This window comes from Culex pipiens, chromosome 2 (genome assembly GCF_016801865.2).
Source record: "Culex pipiens pallens isolate TS chromosome 2, TS_CPP_V2, whole genome shotgun sequence".
Taxonomy (NCBI): domain Eukaryota; kingdom Metazoa; phylum Arthropoda; class Insecta; order Diptera; family Culicidae; genus Culex; species Culex pipiens.
In genome coordinates, this window is record NC_068938.1 from 113465234 (window position 1) to 113487213 (window position 21980).

A 21980-nucleotide genomic window follows, 5' to 3' on the forward strand; every position below is an offset into this window, starting at 1 on the left:
GTGATTTCTTCAGAGAGCTCTCAAATATATTTATTGACTAAGAGTAATTTTTCAAGAAGTTGTATGTATTAATTCAAATAAAACATACGCCGTTTTGAAAAAGTTGCTTGGAAACTGGGAGGGTGGAGGGTAAAGATCCGTTTAAAATATCTGGAGGGTGGGAAGTTGGAGGGTAACTAAACCGCGCTGACCAACCAACGGGGTACAAACTAAAAATGTGTTAAACGAAAAAGTTACCAACCACCGGCGGTTGAGGAGTGCAAACTTAAAAGTGACCCCGTTTGTTTGACAACGGTTGGTGTCAAACCATCGGGGTTTGAGTGTAATAGCTTCACCGACTGGATGAGTGGCAACCACGAGTTCCGGCTGAGTTCTTTCTAAATAAAACGATTTGCGTAAAAAAATATTTTTTTTTATTTATTTCAAGCAAAGCTGGAGTATCTCCAATACATTTTTAGTTAATCTTATAAATGATCATTTATTATTGGCGACAACAAAAACAAGCCATTACTTTTATAATTCGCAAAGCTTACAAAAAAAATGTCCAAAATATATTATCGTCTGTCACGCACGTAATATGTGTGCTGCTTGGTGACCTTTGATACTTTCAAGTTGTCGTTCAGAGCATGGGCCGGGCATGGACCGTCGTTTTTCTGAACATATTGCATTTTATATGAGCTAGTACCATGGAACTTATTATCTTCACCAAACGAAATGCTTGAAGCGTTAGCTTTCGTTGAACTCTTAGTTACGTTGATGGCCGAATGGTAATCACGCAACATCTTCGTCTGCTGACTACTACTGGAATGCTGCCCAATTGTACTGCTACTGGTGACATTGCTAACATTGGTCGATGTACTCATCGTTGGAGGGGCGCATGGTTGCAGTTTACCACGAGTCGTAATTGGTCCAGATTCCAAAGTTTTTATGTAGTTGTTCATTCTGCTATCCGCTGATTCTTTCTCACGGCGATGCAGTGAGCTGTAGCTCTGTCGATTTGTCGTTGAGTAGACTGCACTATCATTCAAGTTGGAAATGCTTTTCCGTTGAATTGAGCCAGACACACTCATGCTGCTTCCGGAAGGTTGCGCATTAGACTGTTGCTGGCGACATAGAATAGCATTGTTGGAACTTTCAGTTGAGGAAAATGCACTATTTCGATTGAAATGTTTATCGGCTGTGGAACTCTCAGAAGTAGACGATTGAGAAATGATATGCGATGATTGTTTTGCTTCTGTACGACTGGATAAATTGCTCTCGGAGATAGCTGAATTCATCACAGACGATGACTCGGAATGTATTATATTGTTTGCTGATCTTGAATGACTGACTGAAGCTCTTGAAGAGCTATTACTATCATCGCGAGCAGCCACGTGAACTAACTTGCCTCCGATGATCCTCGTAGTGGCACTTTGTTTTGTTGATTTCTGTGTGCTTGTGTCGCCACCGTGTACAATACTCGAACTTGTATTGTTCTGATTCCTTAAAACTTGTCCTTTTGTGGAACTTTCATCTCCATAAATATGAACATGCTTGCTATCACTTGTCTTAATGGTTTGTGAATCACTGGATTGTTTTACGCCTCTGATTCCAGCAGCTGCCTGTCCTCTTATCGAACTTTCATCTCCATGAATAAGAACATGCTTACTATCAACTGTTTTCATACTTGGCGAATCGCTGGATTGTTTTACGCTCCTGATTCCAGCTGCTGCCTGCCCACTTGTTGAACTTTCGTCTCCATGAATATGAACATGCTTGCCACCAATCGTCTTCGTGCTTTGTGCATCATTGGATTGTTTCACGCTCCTGCTTCCAGCCGCGGCCGTAGTATGTACGTTGGAATGTCCTCGTTGATTAATTTTACTCGATTGCACTTCATGTTTTCCATTGACGTTTTCAGTAACTGTTCTCATTACCCATTTGCCGGCTACCAACTTCCGAACCTGAACTTGATTAGTTCCATTTTCGGAAGCTCCCGATATCTTATGAGCACCATTTTCATGAGTACTATGAATGATGTTGTTTGACTGGCTACCTCTTGAAGTTTGCTTTCGTGTTGTCAGCTCGTTCTTGAGATCCGTTGAAATTGTTTCAGTTGATCCCAATATCTGTGTACCGTCGAAACCCGAAGATTTGTTCTGTACAAAGGATGTATCTACCTTCAAAACACCTCCGTCAATCAATTTTTCAGTACCCGACTGTTGAGAAATTGTTTTATCGGTGACTACCTTACCATCCACCACGATACGCTTACTGGCGGACGATGAATGACTTCCTACAAAGTGTTCCTTCGAGGATACGTGATTGTCTAATGCAGAATCATGTACTGTCCCATCCTTCGAATGAATGATCCTGTTGGTTGACGAAATATTCCTTGATGAAATATCGCGTGTGGAATTTGAAATTGCCTCATCCTGCGCATTCGATGTAATTCGATTTGTTGAAGAAACTACATTACTCGAAGAAGTAACAACTTTGCTAGAACTGTGCTGTTGTGATGATGACACGTTTCTCTCGCTAGTTTCATGTGACAAACTTTGTGTTGAATGTTGTAGATTCGAGGATGACATAGTCGATTCAACGGCAGAGGATCGAGAGTATTGCCCATGTACCGAATGATCAACGTTTTGAATTGACCGTGAGTCAATTATATTTTGTGAAAGATGCTTCGTGTCATGTTGTTGCTGAGAAAGTTGTGTTGAGGACATTGTATGCTTCTGCTGATGATCCTGACTTGTATGTGACAGGCTCGAACTATCATGTGTTTCCGATGTAGTGACCTTTTTGCCAGTAGCCTTCGGTTTATCGCCTTTAAGAATTGTTGTTACAGTTTGTGTTGTAACCATAACTGCACCATCCAGAATTCCATTTTCATGGACTTCTTGTAGTTCCGTTTCTTTGCGTTGTTTTTGCTCCTTGTGTTCCTTCAATGAATGATACTCACCTTCAATTTGTAGATTGTCCTTTGGTTTAACTTGTTTTGGACGTTCAGCAGGTTGATAGGCAGGTTTTTGCACAGGTTTTTCAAATTCACCTTCTGGGCGTAGGTTATCTCCATGTCGAATCGGTTTCTGCCTTTCCCCAGGTTGATATTTAGGTTTTTCTGGAGTTTCAAATGTACCCTCTGTTCTCAAATTATCCTCCGGACGAATCTGCTTGGGACGCTCGGCCGGCTTGAACTGAGGCTTTTCTGGACGCTCGAAGTCTCCCTCAGGACGTAGATTGTCGGTTTGGCGAATAGGTTTTTGTCTCTCACCTGGCTGGTAACCATGTTTCTCTGGTGTTACAAAAGAGCCTTCTGGTTTCAAATTATCTGATGGTCTGACTTGTTTTGGACGCTCTGCTGGGCGGAATGGTGATTTTTCTGGACGTTCAAAATCACCTTCAGGATGGAGATTATCATCATGACGAATTGGTTTCTGTCTCTCTCCTGGTTGATATTTTGGCTTCTCAGGAGTTTCAAAAACACCCTCCGGTCTCAAGTTATCATCAGGTTTAATAGGTTTAGGTCTTTCTCCAGACACGTAGACTGTTTTCTGTGTCCTTTCAAATGTTCCTTCTAGATGTAAATTATCTGCATGTCGAACAATTGTAGACCTCTCTGCCTTTCCAACTGTTTGTGGCTGGGGTCTTTCAAAAACTCCTTCTGGCTTTAGATTATCTTCTGGACGAATCTGTTTGGGACGTTCCGCAGGTTGGAACTGTGGCTTTTCCGGTCTCTCAAACTTGCCCTCCGGATGAAGGTTATCGTCGTGTCTAATTGGTTTTTGTCTTTCACCTGGCTGGTATTTCGGCTTTTCAGGTGTTTCGAATGTACCCTCTGTTTTCAAATTATCCTCTGGACGAATCTGTTTAGGACGCTCCGCTGGTTTGAACTGAGTTTTCTCAGGACGATCGAAACTTCCCTCCGTTCGAAGGTTATCTTCGGGTTTTACTTGTTTAGGCCTTTCAGCAGGTCGGAACTGTGGTTTTTCAGGAGTCATGAAGTCACCTTCTGGACGTAAGTTATCTTCATGTCTTATTGGTTTTGGCCGTTCCCCGGCAATGAAAACAGTTTGCTCAACTCGCTCGAAATTGCCCTCCATGTGAAGATTGTCTTCATGGCGAATGATTTGCGATCGTTCAGCTTTTCCAACAACAACCGGCTTAGGTCTCTCAAAGTCACCTTCCGGTTTAAGATTGTCTTGAGGGCGTATTTGTTTTGGTCGCTCTGCTGCTTGATATTGAGGTTTATCAGGAGAGCTGAACTCACCCTCGGGTTTCAAATTATCGGTATGTCTGATGGGTTTTGGACGATCTCCGGCAATATAGACTGTTTTCTCTGTCCGCTCAAAATGTCCTTCCAACTGTAAGTTGTCTTCATGTCTAACTATCTGTGATCTCTCAAATTTACCAACAACTACAGGCTGAGGACGCTCGAATTCGCCCTCAGGCCGTAGGTTATCTTGTGGACGAATTTGTTGTGGTCGCTCAGCCGATCTGAATGGACTCTTTTCTGGACGTTCGAAGTCTCCTTCTGGGTGAAGATTGTCGTCATGGCGAATTGGCTTCTGTCTTTCACCGGGCTGGTATATCGGCTTCTCGGGAGATTCAAAAGATCCTTCTGGTTTCAAGTTATCCTCCGGGCGTATTTGCTTAGGTCTTTCAGCTGGTCGGAATGGACTCTTCTCGGGGCGTTCGAAGTCTCCTTCAGGTCTCAAGTTATCCTCCGGACGTACCTGTTTCGGACGTTCTGCTGGTCTGAATGGACTCTTTTCTGGACGTTCGAAATCTCCTTCTGGATGAAGATTGTCGTCATGGCGAATTGGCTTCTGTCTTTCACCGGGCTGGTATATCGACTTCTCGGGAGATTCAAAAGATCCTTCTGGTTTCAAGTTATCCTCCGGGCGTATTTGCTTAGGTCTTTCAGCTGGTCGGAATGGACTCTTCTCGGGGCGTTCGAAGTCTCCTTCAGGTCTCAAGTTATCCTCCGGACGTACCTGTTTCGGACGTTCTGCTGGTCTGAATGGACTCTTTTCTGGACGTTCGAAATCTCCTTCTGGATGAAGATTGTCGTCATGGCGAATTGGCTTCTGTCTTTCACCAGGTTGATATTTCGGCTTCTCAGGAGATTCAAATGATCCTTCGGGTCTCAAGTTATCCTCCGGGCGTATTTGCTTAGGTCTTTCGGCTGGTCGGAATGGACTCTTCTCGGGACGTTCGAAGTCCCCTTCAGGTTTCAAATTATCCTCCGGACGAACCTGCTTGGGCCTTTCAGCTGGTCTGAATGGACTCTTTTCTGGACGTTCGAAATCTCCTTCTGGATGAAGATTGTCGTCATGGCGAATTGGCTTCTGTCTTTCACCAGGTTGATATTTCGGCTTCTCAGGAGATTCAAATGATCCTTCGGGTCTCAAGTTATCCTCCGGGCGTATTTGCTTAGGTCTTTCGGCTGGTCGGAATGGACTCTTCTCGGGACGTTCGAAGTCCCCTTCAGGTTTCAAATTATCCTCCGGACGAACCTGCTTGGGCCTTTCAGCTGGTCTGAATGGACTCTTTTCTGGACGTTCGAAATCTCCTTCTGGATGAAGATTGTCGTCATGGCGAATTGGCTTCTGTCTTTCACCAGGCTGGTACATCGGCTTCTCGGGAGATTCAAAAGATCCTTCTGGTTTCAAGTTATCCTCCGGGCGTATTTGCTTAGGTCTTTCAGCTGGTCGGAATGGACTCTTCTCGGGGCGTTCGAAGTCTCCTTCAGGTCTCAAGTTATCCTCCGGACGTACCTGTTTCGGACGTTCTGCTGGTCTGAATGGACTCTTTTCTGGACGTTCGAAATCTCCTTCTGGATGAAGATTGTCGTCATGGCGAATTGGCTTCTGTCTTTCACCGGGCTGGTATATCGGCTTCTCGGGAGATTCAAAAGATCCTTCTGGTTTCAAGTTATCCTCCGGGCGTATTTGCTTAGGTCTTTCAGCTGGTCGGAATGGACTCTTCTCGGGGCGTTCGAAGTCTCCTTCAGGTCTCAAGTTATCCTCCGGACGTACCTGTTTCGGACGTTCTGCTGGTCTGAATGGACTCTTTTCTGGACGTTCGAAATCTCCTTCTGGATGAAGATTGTCGTCATGGCGAATTGGCTTCTGTCTTTCACCGGGCTGGTATATCGACTTCTCGGGAGATTCAAAAGATCCTTCTGGTTTCAAGTTATCCTCCGGGCGTATTTGCTTAGGTCTTTCAGCTGGTCGGAATGGACTCTTCTCGGGGCGTTCGAAGTCTCCTTCTGGTCTCAAATTATCCTCCGGACGAACCTGCTTGGGCCTTTCAGCTGGTTTGAATGGACTCTTTGCTGGACGTTCGAATTCACCCTCTGGGCGAAGATTGTCATCATGACGAATTGGCTTCTGTCTTTCACCAGGCTGGTACTTCGGCTTGTCGGGAGATTCAAAAGATCCCTCTGGTCTCAAATTATCCTCCGGGCGTATTTGCTTGGGTCTTTCGGCTGGTCGGAATGGACTCTTCTCAGGGCGTTCGAAGTCTCCTTCAGGTCTTAAGTTATCCTCCGGACGTACCTGTTTCGGACGTTCTGCTGGTCTGAATGGACTCTTTTCTGGACGTTCGAAATCTCCTTCTGGATGAAGATTGTCGTCATGGCGAATTGGCTTCTGTCTTTCACCGGGCTGGTATATCGGCTTCTCGGGAGATTCAAAAGATCCTTCTGGTTTCAAGTTATCCTCCGGGCGTATTTGCTTAGGTCTTTCAGCTGGTCGGAATGGACTCTTCTCGGGGCGTTCGAAGTCTCCTTCAGGTCTCAAGTTATCCTCCGGACGTACCTGTTTCGGACGTTCTGCTGGTCTGAATGGACTCTTTTCTGGACGTTCGAAATCTCCTTCTGGATGAAGATTGTCGTCATGGCGAATTGGCTTCTGTCTTTCACCAGGCTGGTACTTCGGCTTCTCGGGAGATTCGAAAGATCCTTCGGGTCTCAAGTTATCCTCCGGGCGTATTTGCTTGGGTCTTTCGGCTGGTCGGAATGGACTCTTCTCGGGGCGTTCGAAGTCTCCTTCAGGTCTCAAATTATCTTCCGGACGAACTTGTTTGGGCCTTTCAGCTGGTTTGAATTGACTCTTTTCTGGACGTTCGAAGTTACCCTCTGGGCGAAGATTATCGTCATGACGAATTGGCTTCTGTCTTTCACCAGGCTGATACTTCGGCTTCTCAGGAGATTCAAAAGATCCTTCGGGTCTCAAGTTATCCTCCGGCCGAATTTGCTTGGGTCTTTCGGCTGGTCGGAATGGACTCTTCTCGGGGCGTTCGAAGTCTCCTTCAGGTCTCAAGTTATCCTCCGGACGTACCTGTTTCGGACGTTCTGCTGGTTTGAATGGACTCTTCTCGGGACGTTCGAAATCTCCTTCTGGGCGAAGATTGTCGTCATGGCGAATTGGCTGCTGTCTTTCACCAGGCTGATACTTCTGCTTCTCAGGAGATTCGAAAGATCCTTCGGGTCTCAAATTATCCTCCGGGCGAATCTGCTTAGGTCTCTCTGCTGGTCGGAATGGACTTTTTTCTGGACGTTCGAAATCTCCTTCAGGTCTTAAGTTATCCTCTGGACGAACTTGTACAGGCCTTTCGGCAGGTCTAAACTTACTCTTCTCGGGACGTTCGAAATCACCTTCAGGACGAAGGTTGTCGTCATGGCGAATTGGTTTCTGTCTTTCACCGGGCTGGTATATCGGCTTCTCTGGAGATTCAAAAATTCCTTCTGGTCTCAAGTTATCCTCCGGACGTATTTGCTTGGGCCTTTCGGCTGGTCGGAATGGACTCTTCTCAGGGCGTTCGAAATCTCCTTCTGGTCTCAAATTGTCCTCCGGACGAACTTGCTTGGGCCTATCAGCTGGTCTAAAGTGACTTTTTTCCGGACGTTCAAAATCTCCTTCTGGGCGTAGATTGTCATCGTGTCTTATCGGTTTCGGACGATCTCCTGCTACATACACGGTCTTTTCTGTTCGTTCAAAATTACCTTCCAGGAAAAGATTATCCTCTTGTCTTATTACCTGTGACCTTTTCACATAGCTATACCCAACTGGTTCAGGTCTTTCGAACTCTCCTTCTGGTCTCAAATTATCCTCTGGACGAACCTGTTTCGGACGCTCAGCTGGTTTGAATGGACTCTTCTCGGGACGTTCGAAGTCTCCTTCGGGACGAAGATTGTCATCATGACGAATTGGCTTCTGTCTTTCACCAGGCTGGTACTTCGGCTTCTCAGGAGATTCGAAAGACCCTTCGGGTCTCAAGTTATCCTCCGGCCGAATTTGCTTGGGTCTTTCGGCTGGTCGGAATGGACTCTTCTCGGGGCGTTCGAAGTCTCCTTCAGGTCTCAAGTTATCCTCGGGACGTACTTGTTTCGGACGTTCTGCTGGTTTGAATGGACTCTTCTCGGGACGTTCGAAATCTCCTTCTGGGCGAAGATTGTCGTCATGGCGAATTGGCTTCTGTCTTTCACCAGGCTGGTACTTCGGTTTCTCGGGAGATTCAAAAGATCCTTCGGGTCTCAAATTATCCTCCGGGCGAATCTGCTTAGGTCTCTCTGCTGGTCGGAAGGGACTTTTTTCTGGACGTTCGAAATCTCCTTCAGGTCTTAGGTTATCCTCTGGACGAACTTGTACAGGCCTTTCGGCAGGTCTAAACTTACTCTTCTCGGGACGTTCGAAATCACCTTCAGGACGAAGGTTGTCGTCATGGCGAATTGGTTTCTGTCTTTCACCGGGCTGGTATATCGGCTTCTCTGGAGATTCAAAAGTTCCTTCTGGTCTCAAGTTATCCTCCGGGCGTATTTGCTTGGGCCTTTCGGCTGGTCGGAATGGACTCTTCTCAGGGCGTTCGAAATCTCCTTCTGGTCTCAAATTGTCCTCCGGACGAACTTGCTTGGGCCTATCCGCTGGTCTGAACTGACTCTTTTCCGGACGTTCAAAGTCTCCTTCTGGGCGTAGATTGTCATCGTGTCTTATCGGTTTCGGACGATCTCCTGCTACATACACGGTCTTTTCTGTCCGTTCAAAGTTACCTTCCAGGAAAAGATTATCCTCTTGTCTTATTACCTGTGACCTTTGCACATAGCTATACCCAACTGGTTCAGGTCTTTCGAACTCTCCTTCTGGTCTCAAATTATCCTCTGGACGAACCTGTTTCGGACGCTCAGCTGGTTTGAATGGACTCTTCTCGGGGCGTTCGAAGTCTCCTTCGGGACGAAGATTGTCATCATGACGAATTGGCTTCTGTCTTTCACCAGGCTGGTACTTCGGCTTCTCAGGAGATTCGAAAGACCCTTCGGGTCTCAAGTTATCCTCCGGCCGAATTTGCTTGGGTCTTTCGGCTGGTCGGAATGGACTCTTCTCAGGACGCTCAAAGTCTCCTTCTGGACGTAGGTTGTCATCATGACGAATTGGCTTCGGTCTTTCTCCTGGTTGATATTTTGTCTTCTCCGGAGAGTCAAATGTGCCTTCCGGTCTCAAGTTATCCTCCGGACGAATTTGTTTGGGCCTTTCAGCTGGCCGGAATGGACTCTTCTCGGGACGCTCAAAGTCTCCTTCAGGTCTCAAGTTATCCTCTGGACGAACCTGCTTGGGCCTATCGGCCGGTCTAAACTGGCTCTTCTCAGGACGCTCAAAGTCTCCTTCTGGACGTAGGTTGTCATCATGACGAATTGGCTTTGGTCTTTCACCTGGTTGATATTTTGTCTTCTCCGGAGAGTCAAATGTGCCTTCCGGTCTCAAGTTATCCTCCGGACGAATTTGCTTGGGCCTTTCAGCTGGCCGGAATGGACTCTTCTCGGGACGCTCAAAGTCTCCTTCAGGTCTCAAGTTATCCTCTGGACGAACCTGCTTGGGCCTATCGGCCGGTCTAAACTGGCTCTTCTCAGGACGCTCAAAGTCTCCTTCTGGACGTAGGTTGTCATCATGACGAATTGGCTTTGGTCTTTCACCTGGTTGATATTTTGTCTTCTCCGGAGAGTCAAATGTGCCTTCCGGTCTCAAGTTATCCTCCGGACGAATTTGTTTGGGCCTTTCAGCTGGTCGGAATGGACTCCTCTCGGGACGTTCAAAGTCACCCTCTGGGCGAAGATTGTCGTCGTGACGAATTGGCTTCTGTCTTTCACCAGGTTGGTACTTTGGCTTGACGGGAGATTCGAAAGATCCTTCAGGTCTCAAGTTATCCTCCGGTCGAAACTGTTTCGGACGTTCGGCTGGTCGAAATTGACTCTTTTCGGGACGTTCGAAGTCTCCTTCCGGACGAAGGTTATCTTCGTGGCGAATGGGTTGTCGCTTCTCAATGACATTTGTTGTTTGCTTTAATTTGGTAAGATCAACGTTTTCAAAGTCTTCCTTCGTCCAGGTCAATCTACGGTTGGTCACGTTTTGCTCGGTGCTGCTCCTTTCAATACTTGACGAATGAGTTTGGTTTAGATACTCATCGGCATCTTCCTTTGTCCAGGTGCGTCGACGAACGTAGGTGCTTTGCTCGTTTAGTTCAGATAAATCTGGAATCATAGATTATTAGCAAAATTTTAAGACGTTTTCTATAGTTGTACTAACCTTGTTGATAAAAGTTTTCAGTTTTGCTGACCGATGTTTTGTTGGAAGCTTTAGTTATTTTTTCTACTCCTCCGCTACCGCAATTAAAACAGTTGTGTCGACTACAAAAGAAAAAAGATTATGATTGATAGTTGATTGAATTTGAGTTCAATTAAAACTTCAGTTGGTGTCAAAGTCAATGCAACTGTTATAAAAAAACCTGCTAAGTGAGCATTAAGACAGCAGGGTGCCTTTTATGACAGAAGCCTTCATTGAACTGCGGCACCGGTACACCGGAACGGGTATGGTGCATTAAGGTGTTTATGAAAATTAACTTTTATTTTGACTCCGGATAAAGGGAGATAAAAAAAAAATTAAACAAAACAATGACGACATGCACCGCCGCAGCCAGTGATGACAACGGTGATGTCATGCCGCTATATATAGCAGCGAAAGGCCACGAAAAAAAGAGGTAGAATGTAAATTAACAACGCCGACGTACACGACTCGGGGCGAGACTCGGCGTTGACCATCTATGGCGTGAGTATTTACTGATTTACTGGCCGCAAGTGGGTTTCAGTCGGCGAGGCACAAAACAGACACTCACACACACAGAGAGATACCTTCTGTTAGGGAATGATCTTGTTAGTGCCTTGTAGGTTTCGAGAGCGGCTACAGACTTTTCCGTGGTTGTCGCTGTTGGAACATGGAGGAATTGGGGATCTTACAAGGGGGATTACTTTTACTTACCCACAGGTACAGATCTCACAGATGCACTGTTCTTGGACAGTTTTGCCAGTTTGCTTCCGAATCTTGCCAAGGTCGCTTGATTCTTTGATGATCACTTTATCCTGAAATGCAAACAACAGGTGGATTAATCACCGATGCATCACGAGCGACCAAGCGCAAATTACTCACAACAGTATCAATGGATTGTAGATTTTTCACCCTCTCTGACTCGTTCAGTTCGGTGCGACCACTGCTCTCCTCAAGGTAACTTAATTTTTCCAGCACATCTGTGTGTTTTCGCTGGTCTATTGTCGTCCATTGTTTAGTCTTGGCGTCATAAACCTGCGCAATAGATGAGGAATGTTGTAAATGATTGTTAGTTTTAAACATAAAGGTCTTACTTTGGTCAGCTGGATCGTGGTGGTGATATTTGCAAGTTCGGGACGTTCCACCTCCAACTCGTGAACGATTTCCGCCGGAATGGCGACGGTGATGTCCTTTTCCAGAATCGTCTTCTGGTCGACCAGTTCCCAACGTTTCGTTTTCGGATTAAACAGTTTCGCTTCGAAAGATGTTTTCGTGACATTCGTTACGTCATCCTCAATGTCCTGAATAACCACGTCCCTGGGAACAACCCGCTCGTCGATCAGGCTGAGGCGTTTCACTTTTTCGTCGTAGATCTTACGTTTCAGGATGGACGAGTTCGATTCACGCTGCTCGTAAAAGTCGGTGACATGCTTGCGCGAACGGTTGCTTTCGTCCATGGACTCGAAATGGGACGAACTCTCGTACGTTTTGGTCGAATCGGCATGCTGCTGGGACTTGGATGACACATCCTGATTCATCTCGGTGACTAGCTGGGTGCTCTGAATCGTGTTCGCCATCGAATCATTCGCCGACGACAGACTAACGATCGTGTGGGCCGATGCGTTCTTCGTCAGCATGTTGGTCTGTGAGGCCGAGTCCTGGATTTTGTAGTTTTCCAGCGCAGTGGAATCGATTACGGCGTCTTTCTGTGACACACTGGACACGTTCATGGTGTTTGATGAGCTTGATTCTTGCTTGGAGGATGAATAAGATTTGCTTGCAGAGCTGGAGCTTGTGGTGTAGTGACCGTCCTGCACAACATTTCCGGAAACACGGGTGGTCTGCGCACCGGAAGTTGGCTGAAGTTGTGAGTCACCACCACCGCCGCCACCTCCACTGGAGTGGAATGACGCGGAGGTGAAGCCATGAGTGGCACTGGAGGACGATGTGGTGCTGGTGATCTTATTTCCGGCAGAGTCGTAAGTTACCTCGGTAGTCGGAGCATTCTTCTCCGAAAACGAGTAGCTCTGGCTGTCGGAAAAGTTGCGACCTCCTCCACCAACTGCGGGTCCTCCGTCGGTGTGGAATTGATGGGTTTGTAGAACGGAATGATTTCCTGAGTCTTTTACTTGAGTCACTGCGGAATCCTTTTGGTTTGCATCAGACTTCTGTAGCATTTGTATGTTGGAGCTGTCCAACAGGAATGTCGAAGAATCTTTTTTCGCAAATGATGATGAAGATGACGAAGTGTGAGACGATTTCATGGTTTTGCTGGATGAGTGTTGTTCAGCACGGGACGAGCTCGATTCACTGGTGATTTTTTCACTGCTCATGATCTGACTGTTCTGGATGGCACTGGCACTGGTTGCACTACTTTGAGATGCCTTGCTGCTAGAGGCACTCTTGTGGACACTTGTTTCAGAGGACGCGATCTCACTGGCACTGATTTTCGTTGCACCTTGTTGGATGTCCGAAACGGTCGCGTTCGCAACCTTGTCAAAATTGGTCAAGGCTTCGTGTAGTTCCTTGTCGCTTCTAGTACTATCACAACTTTGCTGTACGGTCGAAATTCGTTTTGTTGAGTCAGCCGTGTCACTGGCAATATACTTGATTTCCTGTATTATATTTTCGATTTGCTTCGACTCTATCTGGCCGGCCTGTTTCGATTCACTGAGCCTTTGACCCTGCTGTTGCACTGATTCACTAGTTGCCCCACCAGATTTGATTTCACTGATTTTCTGATCAAGACCACCACCGTCACTGCCGCTCATCACCATCTTGCTAGAAGACGACGATGCCGTTTGCATTTTGCGGCTAGTGCTGCTGCTGCTGGTACTGCTGCTTGTGATCATCGACGAAGAACTCTGCTGCTGCTGACTGCTACCACCGGTTTGGACCATTCTTTCCGAGTCGATCAAACTCTGGCTTTTCAGCTTATCCTGCTTGTCACGTTTAGTTGGCCCCATCTTGTGACGATTGCTCACTCACTCACTTAGGCGTGCTAATACTTTCGATAAATTTGCTCTGCTATTACGTACCCTCTTCACACGATCACGATCACTAATGGCACTTGCTATCACATGCTGTTTTCCCCTGCCGATATATATTTGAGCGGCACTCGTCAATTGGGATTCTAATTCTTCACCTCTATTCTTTTTTTATAGCTTTTTATTTCTTCACCCACAACTTTTCAAACAGTGATGAGGTAATCCGCTAGATCTTCAAAGTATCACTTTTTTTCCTTCTTCTGATACATCCGAAGTTGCACAAGTCACCGCCGCGTTGTATCCAAAAGTTCGCGCGAGAAAGAGAAAGGGAGAGATCACAGTTGTTCACAGTTCCACGAGTCCGACGTAACTAAGCCGAGTCTTCGAAATTCATTCAATTAAATATCATCACCCTCAGATGAACGAGTGTGTCCCACGAAGGTCTTTTCAATCTAGCTCCTCCCGGAGTCGGAGAGAATCGAGAGATTGCAACTCGCGAGTGTGGGCATCAACGGGGGAGACACCTACGTGGAGTACGCAAAACTTGTCCAACCAGCGAACGCCTGCGCGATTAACTAAACCAACCAAGACCGAGCGAAAACACAACACATCTGCTACAACCGGTGACACAAACTGAACTGAACTGAGCTGAGCGCTGAACTAAGCTGTCTACTAAAAGTGCCACCACCGGTTGATCGCGACTGAGATGAGGACTCTCACCGCTCAATCTCACGCGCGCGCGCCGGCTCTCCTCACAGGTTCCAGGTTTCAATAATTCACTCGACAGAATCGCCAACTCAATGCAGATGATACAGAATCCCAGCGGAATACGGAGCAAAACCAGCTTTCAGGAATCACTTGCAGCAGCAGTACACGTTTCTCACATCAACGATTTAAAAATAGAAGCTTGCGTAAACGAGCTTTTCTTCCGCCGTAATCAGATCAGACTTTCCAAAAAAGAGCTTCTTTTTTTTCGAACAACACACACCTAGTCGTGGTGGTGCCCAAATCGGTACACAAATAGCGGATGGGGCCAAGCGAATTGGTCATCCTCCCACACCCAAGTGAGAGGAGCTTGCTGTGAGAAGTCGCTTGTTTTTTTTTCGCCGAATAACCGGCTTCTAAAGGCAATTCGTTACCCACAAATAAGGCTGTATCGAAATGGTTGAACGTCCCACACGCGTTGTCGCGTTGGGAACCTCTTTTCGAGTGCCAGTTTGAGAGCTTGTTTTCAATATTTAGTCCAAGTAATGCAATGATTTCAGCGAAAAGTCTATGAACTCGCTACTCATTCAATTACAGTTTAATTGCCTTAACGCGATAACACATCATTGAACGATTATTGGCACATGTGCTGGGAACACACATGCGTGGAATAAACACACAATCCCGCACACTTGAGAAGTGCACAGCTTGAGATTCATTCCTTGCGGCATTTACGACCTGCCAAGGTTCCTTATCGTGAGTGTTTGTGGAGAACTTCAGACGTTCTGCTGATAACAGCGCTACCAAGCGAATTAACCCGCTCTCTTACCTAACGCGAACGTTATCCCTGGATCATAAAATCGACAAGATAAAATGCGAGCTTAAGATGCAAACAACCTCGAATAAAATGCATTCCTTCAAACTGAAGCAACTTTGAACTTCTCACTTTGCTTTCAAACACACATGATTCCACTTTCTGTTTCAATATTAACTGCACGTGCCGGAGATTGGTTGGTGGCAACAGTTGCAATCAGATTCGATAGAATAAGAAAAAACTGGCTGAATTATGTCTATAGCATGCAGTAGAACGTTCGCAAAACACTTCGTCATCATCATTAGGACAGCGTTATAATGTAGGGGGAAACAACCTAATCGATATTTGACTAAAACTTAAATTTGAACAGTGACCTAAACATCTGGATGTTAAATTTTTCATTAATTTGTTACATAGATAACAAAAGTACTCAAAAAACGTTAAAGACTAAAAAAGCGATGCCACTCCCCTACTTGACAAAGTGCATCAGATAAACTGATGAGGCAATAAAGTTGAAAATCTACTCTGCTAGCCTTCACCTTGCAGTGAGCGTAGTTAGTTAGGTTGTTCAAACAATGACCTGAAATGAACGCCTTTTCAGCCACAAATTATTTGAAAACTGTTAAAAAGCTTTGGTTTTCAAACGAAAGATATACTTCAAAGAAATCAATAAATATCAATAATTGAGTTACATTTATGCATTAGAGTGTAAAAAAATGACTTTTTGGCGGGCATTCAGGGGTTTATTCCGGTGGGCACGTAACAGGAGCTAGCGCTTTGAATTTTAAATGAGAATTAACCCGTATTTTTTTTTTTTTCAAAAATGTCAGTTTTTGAGTCATTTTGGCCTCTGAAGCGGTTATTTTCCACTACACTGGCGTGTAGGCCAGATCCTTGCGCATCTTTTGGTATATATAACTTCGATGTTTGGAGCACTCTGGAGCTCGGTATAGATTTTCAAATTTTGGCACTTTTCGAAAAATCGGCCCCGGCAAAATCAAATGACGTCTCGGGCGTCGCGAGTTGCGACGCATATCTTTTATGCCGAAGCTGATTTTTCGAAAAAATGCCAAAAATGAAAAAAACGCTAATGAACCATTAAACATTAAACAAATGAAAAAATGCTAATGAACCATTAACCAGCACATGTTAATGCTGAGCAGCATGAGCATGAGCATGGATTTTCAAGCATGAATTTTCAAGTCTAGACTAACATTCAATATTACGCCCTTTTAAATTGTTAGTCTTGGTTTAAAAATTCTGAAAATATTTTTTTCGAAAAGATTGGAAAATTTCACGAATGTTTCATATTTTAACATTGAAAATCGGACCATTAGTTGCTGAGATATCGACATTAGAAAATTGTGGGTTGTTTGGGTAGGACTTAGAAAACATCAATTTTCCTGTTTTTAAACCTTTGCATTGCAATATCTCAGCAACTAAGGGTCGTATCAACAAAGTTCAAAAAAGCAAAATATAGAGAATTTTCTCAGCTTTTCAAAAATATGTTTTTCAAGAGTGAGCAAACATGTGCACTAATTTAAAAAAAAATTAAAAACTGCGACTATTTTCAAAAAAGTCACCTAAATATGGATTTACAGTATGGCCCATAAAAAAATGCGACATTGTTAATAGGTTTAAATCCGGACTATTTTTACTATTAATGATGTATGTAGCATGTGTACATGTCAAACAGGTTCAAAACAAACAATCAATGCCTTTAAAACCATTCCCTTAGCATAAAGTAAGTTACAGCTCATTGAAATTTATAATTTTCTAATTTGCTCTACGCCCAGGCCATATAAAGAAAAACATACTTTTTTCATGTTGGTCGATCTGGATAGCCTATTATGGTATTTTTATGGACTAAAAAGTATACAGCCTTCAAGGTTACTGTTTTTGAGAGTTGTAAGAGTTAGTTCCACCGAATTTTACGCATTCTATTTACCAGTTATAGTAAAATAGTGAACTTTTCAAAAATATCCCGATTCTGAAAATGCATCAATTTTTGGTATTTTTTGGAGCCTGCAATGTTTCAACGAAAAAAACAAATGCTACTAATGATGGTAATTGATACTAACAGATGCTCTGATGTGACTTTTAACATTATAGAGCCGCTGGGCACGCTTTTGAGCCATCGACAACGGTTTTAAGTTATTGATTTATTTTGACAGGATCACACAAAATAATAACCAAAATGAAATTTTTCACACAAATTACCAATTTTAACAAAATTAAAAAACTTTCTTGATTGGGCGTATTTAAGAAGGACTTCTAATGATGCTTTCGGTACATTGTTGGATATTTTAAACTGTTTCGTTTTTGAAATATAAATTATTTAATTAGGGTAAATATTGTTCCAAAAACACATTCATAGTTGTAGACCGCCTGTACACAGTTTTGGTGAACTGCAAAAAATATCATGACGATATCTTCAAAACATACTAAATTAACACCATAATACATAAAAAATCAGATTGTTAAATAAATTTAAGAATGGCACCATTTTTTTCTGTGAAAAAATGCACATGTCGCATTTTTTATGGGCCATACTGTAACTTGAAAACGGTGCAGTTTATCAAAAATTCACTAAAGTACTTTTTGATTGCAAATTTGATTTTGCATCGAAAAATGAAGTTGAAAAATTTTTGAGACCGATATTTCGATTTTTTGAAAAAAATCAGTATTGATTCAAAAATTCATAACTCGTTCAAAGATTTTTTGCACAACCTGAAAATTTCTGAAAAGTTGGCATTTTATGTCCTCTAAAACATATCAAAAAATAAAAAAAAAATCAAAAATAATGTTTTTTTGCAAATCAAGTTTTAGTGATAAAAAGTTAATTAAAAAATCACCAAAAAATTTTTTACCGTGTATTATTTTTTTCCAGTGTAGTCCGTATCCTTACCTACAACTTTGCCGAAAACACCAAATCGATCAAAAAATTCCTTCAAAAGATACAGATTTTTGAATGTTCACATATCATTTTTGTATGGACAGCTGCCAAATTTGTATGAAAAATTATATGGACAAACAAATGATGCAAAATGGCTTCTTTGGGCATACCGAAGGCACCAAAAAAGTTTCAGCCGGATTAAAAAATACAAAAATTAAAATTGAAGAAAAAAGACCGATTTCGTAGAGAATTGCTCAGCTAGCAACACTGTCTTGATATTTTTATAAACTGGCAACACGATTACTATTTTGAGTGATGAGTGAAAGAGAGAGCACATCAAGAAAAACCAGCAAAACAAACCGATTGAGATTCTCGCTCACTCATCGAACAAAATTATTTGATAATAAACAAGGTAGCAGCAAATTGTTGGTTTGATACCAAATTTTATTCTGTAAAAAAACAATGTAAGTATGAATCGAGATAATAACACCAAATTTGTTTTAAAAGAAATATATATATATATTTTTAGGAAATGGTCAAAGATCAAGCCGAAAAGCCGTTCGGCTACTCCGATAACATTGGCGCAATGGCGTTTTCAAGGCTTGTTCTCGGAGAAATTGCGCTAGATGAAAGAAAAACAGCCACGAAGTGCACGCGATGAACGACCGTGCTAAAATCATGTAGTCGTCGAAATTTTGGTTCCCCGGCCAGGCTGGAAGCATAGTTTTAGTTTTGATGATTGTGTTTCTTAATAAAAATCAAATTTTCTATCGAGAGAACCCGTTTTTTGTATTATAACCAAACATAAGAGCTACGAATTTAGTTCAAGATTGTGCTCTGGTTTTTGGAGTCAAATGATCACGCATAGCAATCGTTTCCCGCACAGGCCAGAGGACAAGGGCTCAGGAACCAACACCGACGACGACCTCTAACTTCTGGCATTGACTCTCAAACAGTGCAACTTCGATCAAAAATATCATCTCTCGCCAGTTGTGTGTCGGTAATATAATATAGATGTAAACAAATCTAAGCGGGTAAGGAAAAGAAGAGAGAGAAATATTTTTTTCTCCTCTCTAAAATTTTTGACATTTTTCGAAGGGTTTGAGAGACAGTAGAGGCCAGTACTTAATCAGCCGAGTAAAGTCAGCTTTCAGTTCAGCTTTTACTCGCAGCTATAAATGCGCATTAAATGCTGAACAGTGACTAAGTTTTAGTGCTGGATGGCAAAGGCAAATGTTACGTCCAATCAAGCTCATATTTGGGATTTGGGCTTAGTATGCTCACCGGAACAAACCCCTGAATGCCCGCCAAAACATCATTTTTGTTACATCCTAGTATGCATTTTAACTGTATCAACCCAATGCATCTTAGAAATAGTTTGCATTAACGCGAAAAGAAAAAAATGCCTTAAAAATCATTTAGAATGCTTCTAGTATATCTTATTATGGGCTGTTAAATTTGATTATTCATTTCACATTTTGTCGGATATAATCGATTCATGTGAAATCATATAAAATCTAAAACTGTTTAGTTGAAAATCAATCTGTTACAAAACATCCTCCAAACAGCATATAATATCCAAATGTAAAGAAGATATGTCTCGAACCCAATCCTGCTTAAAATTCGCTAATTTTACGTGTTCTTTGAATAAGTTGCACTGTACATTAGGGTGCCCAGAATACGGGACTTTTTCTCAAAACCTCGCTCCACAAGCTGAATATTGTTCCTTGACCTATTTTAGGACTCTGGGCCAAATATGAGCAAAATCGGTTAACATTTACCCATTGATACTCGGGGGTGAAGTTTGTATGGGAAAAATCGAAAAAATGTATGGAAAACCCAATTTTCTGACAGTTTGGTCTACACGGTGCGCTACTTACATCCAAATATTCCCAAAAGTGAGATTCTCATTGGAAATTTAATGCTCTACAACTTTGTAGAACATACCAAAGCTGTAAAACTTAATTCTGAAAGGTTATTAGCGATTTAAAAAAATAAATTTTGTATGAAAAACATTTTTTTCGCCAGCTTTAGGCTCGGGTATCAATGGGTTAATCTCAACCAATTTCGCTCAAAATTTGCACAGATGCTTAAAATAACCCAATAAACCGTTTTCCGCTTGTGGAGCAGGGGGTCATTTTTTCTGGGCACCCTACTGTACATTTAACGTCCAACCAGGGTTGCGAATGAGCGAGCGAGCCAGAATCCGTGCTCGCTCATTCATGAGCATGAGGACTTAACAGGTAGCTCGTGCTCGCTCATGCTCAACGCATGCGCTCGCGCTCAATGAGCGCTCATCAGCAAATCAGGTAGATTTTTAGTATTGTTTATGAATCTGGCACAGGCCAATTGGATTGCCACTTTTGAAGATAATTTCATCGCGAAAAAGGGACATGAACTCATCAAAGTTGCATTGGTAATTTAATTTTGGTTAACCGCGGAAAAAACCATCAAATTATTCGTTGGCGTCGAACTTTCAAAAAATGATCGCGGTGGATTGCGGGGGATACTTTTCTACCCCAGTTTTTTGTGTGATCAATGTGGTAATGGTAAATTTATGAAACTTTAATGTTGTCAGCCTATATATTTTTTTCAGAGTTTGATAATTTAGAAAACTAGTTTTGATTAATTTCCCGATAAATGAAAAATGGCTGACACGCAAGTAAAGTGTCTTAATTTGCTAAGAATCCCAGACACTCTTTTTAGCTTATTTCACTTTCAAATTTAGAGTAAACTGTCAAGGAACGGAATTTTTAGGTCTTAAATAAGCTGTAAATAGGATGGTAATCGATTTTTTTTATATTAAAACATGTTTTTACTTGTGAGCACGCTCATTTCTCATTTATTTATTTGGATCGACTCTAGCATATGAATAAGATATTTGATGTGAAAATTATCTAAGACACAGATTTGACATTTATTATGCAAAATTATTTACAAATAATTGACTACACAAGATGAGGTGCCCAGGAATTAAAACATGACTAAACGTATTACCAAGAAAACATATTTGTATTCCTTAAAAGATACTTTTCAGCTTTATTAAATAGTTCACTTTCACGTGTCACTCTATTATCAACTTTTTTTATTAATCGAATTATTTCTACACAGTAAAAAAGTGTACATTTGGAAGTTGTAATTTTGTAAGGTTGAATATTACCTCTTGAATGTTATAATTTTAACCTCGATTCGAAAAGTGGCAAAATTACACATTTTCAGAAGTAAAATTACGCATTTTTCTAACATAAAAGACGTACTTCCCAGATGTAATATTTCTATGGTTTTTTTTACTGTGTACAGATCTTAATGTAACACCTTAACCCCTTAACTCTGACTCCAAAACAAGTTTCAAAACAAAAAAAATATGACAAATAGCTTCATCCAATATTATTAAGATTAGCCTATTCAAGCCTACATAAAAAAAAACAACCTCGAAGCTCTGCTGAAAAAAAAGTTATTATCGTTTACCCGTTAGAGGTAAAAAAAATACCGCTCATTTTCGAGCATTTTCGCTCAAAAAATAAATGAGCAAACACGAGCACGAGCAAACGTGAGCTAGCTCGCGTCGCGCTTATCCTCACGAATGAGCGAAAAATGCTCGCTCATGAGTGGATGAGCGCTCAAAATCGCAACACTGCGTCCAACACAGGAACTGTAAATTCCAACACAAAATCAAAGCATCTTCATAGATATCGAGCAACGGAGTCTTGTTGCAGAAAACACGATAAAACCAAGAGACGATAACAACGGTGTGTCCGTTGTTGTCTGGTTGATTGTGATGAATTAGTTGACTTTTACATGTGGAATTTTGAATTTGGTGAATGTAATTTTCATTTGTGTTGTGGGTTACCTAGTTTTTTCTTGACCTATTGTGGGGTTAATGAAATATTTCGTTTTGGGATCCAAGGTAGCCTATATGCAGGTATTAAGTAAATTTTCTCGCAGAAGTGATGTGCATTAGGGTGGTCCAAATCCGGACTTTTTTGGGGCTACCCCCT

At 42.6% G+C, this 21980-nt stretch overlaps 1 protein-coding gene across 1 annotated transcript; it reads right to left on the reverse strand.

Annotated features, from left to right (window-relative positions):
• Positions 1 to 396: 396 nt before the first annotated feature.
• Positions 397 to 14210, reverse strand: LOC120414654 (titin). Its single transcript, XM_039575911.2, has 5 exons — positions 11675 to 14210; positions 11463 to 11615; positions 11295 to 11395; positions 10566 to 10666; positions 397 to 10510 (listed from the first exon to the last, which is right to left on the reverse strand). The coding sequence occupies exons 1-5, from the start codon at positions 13544 to 13546 to the stop codon at positions 555 to 557; spliced, it is 12183 nt and encodes a 4060-aa protein (XP_039431845.1). The 5' UTR covers positions 13547 to 14210; the 3' UTR covers positions 397 to 554.
• Positions 14211 to 21980: the final 7770 nt, after the last annotated feature.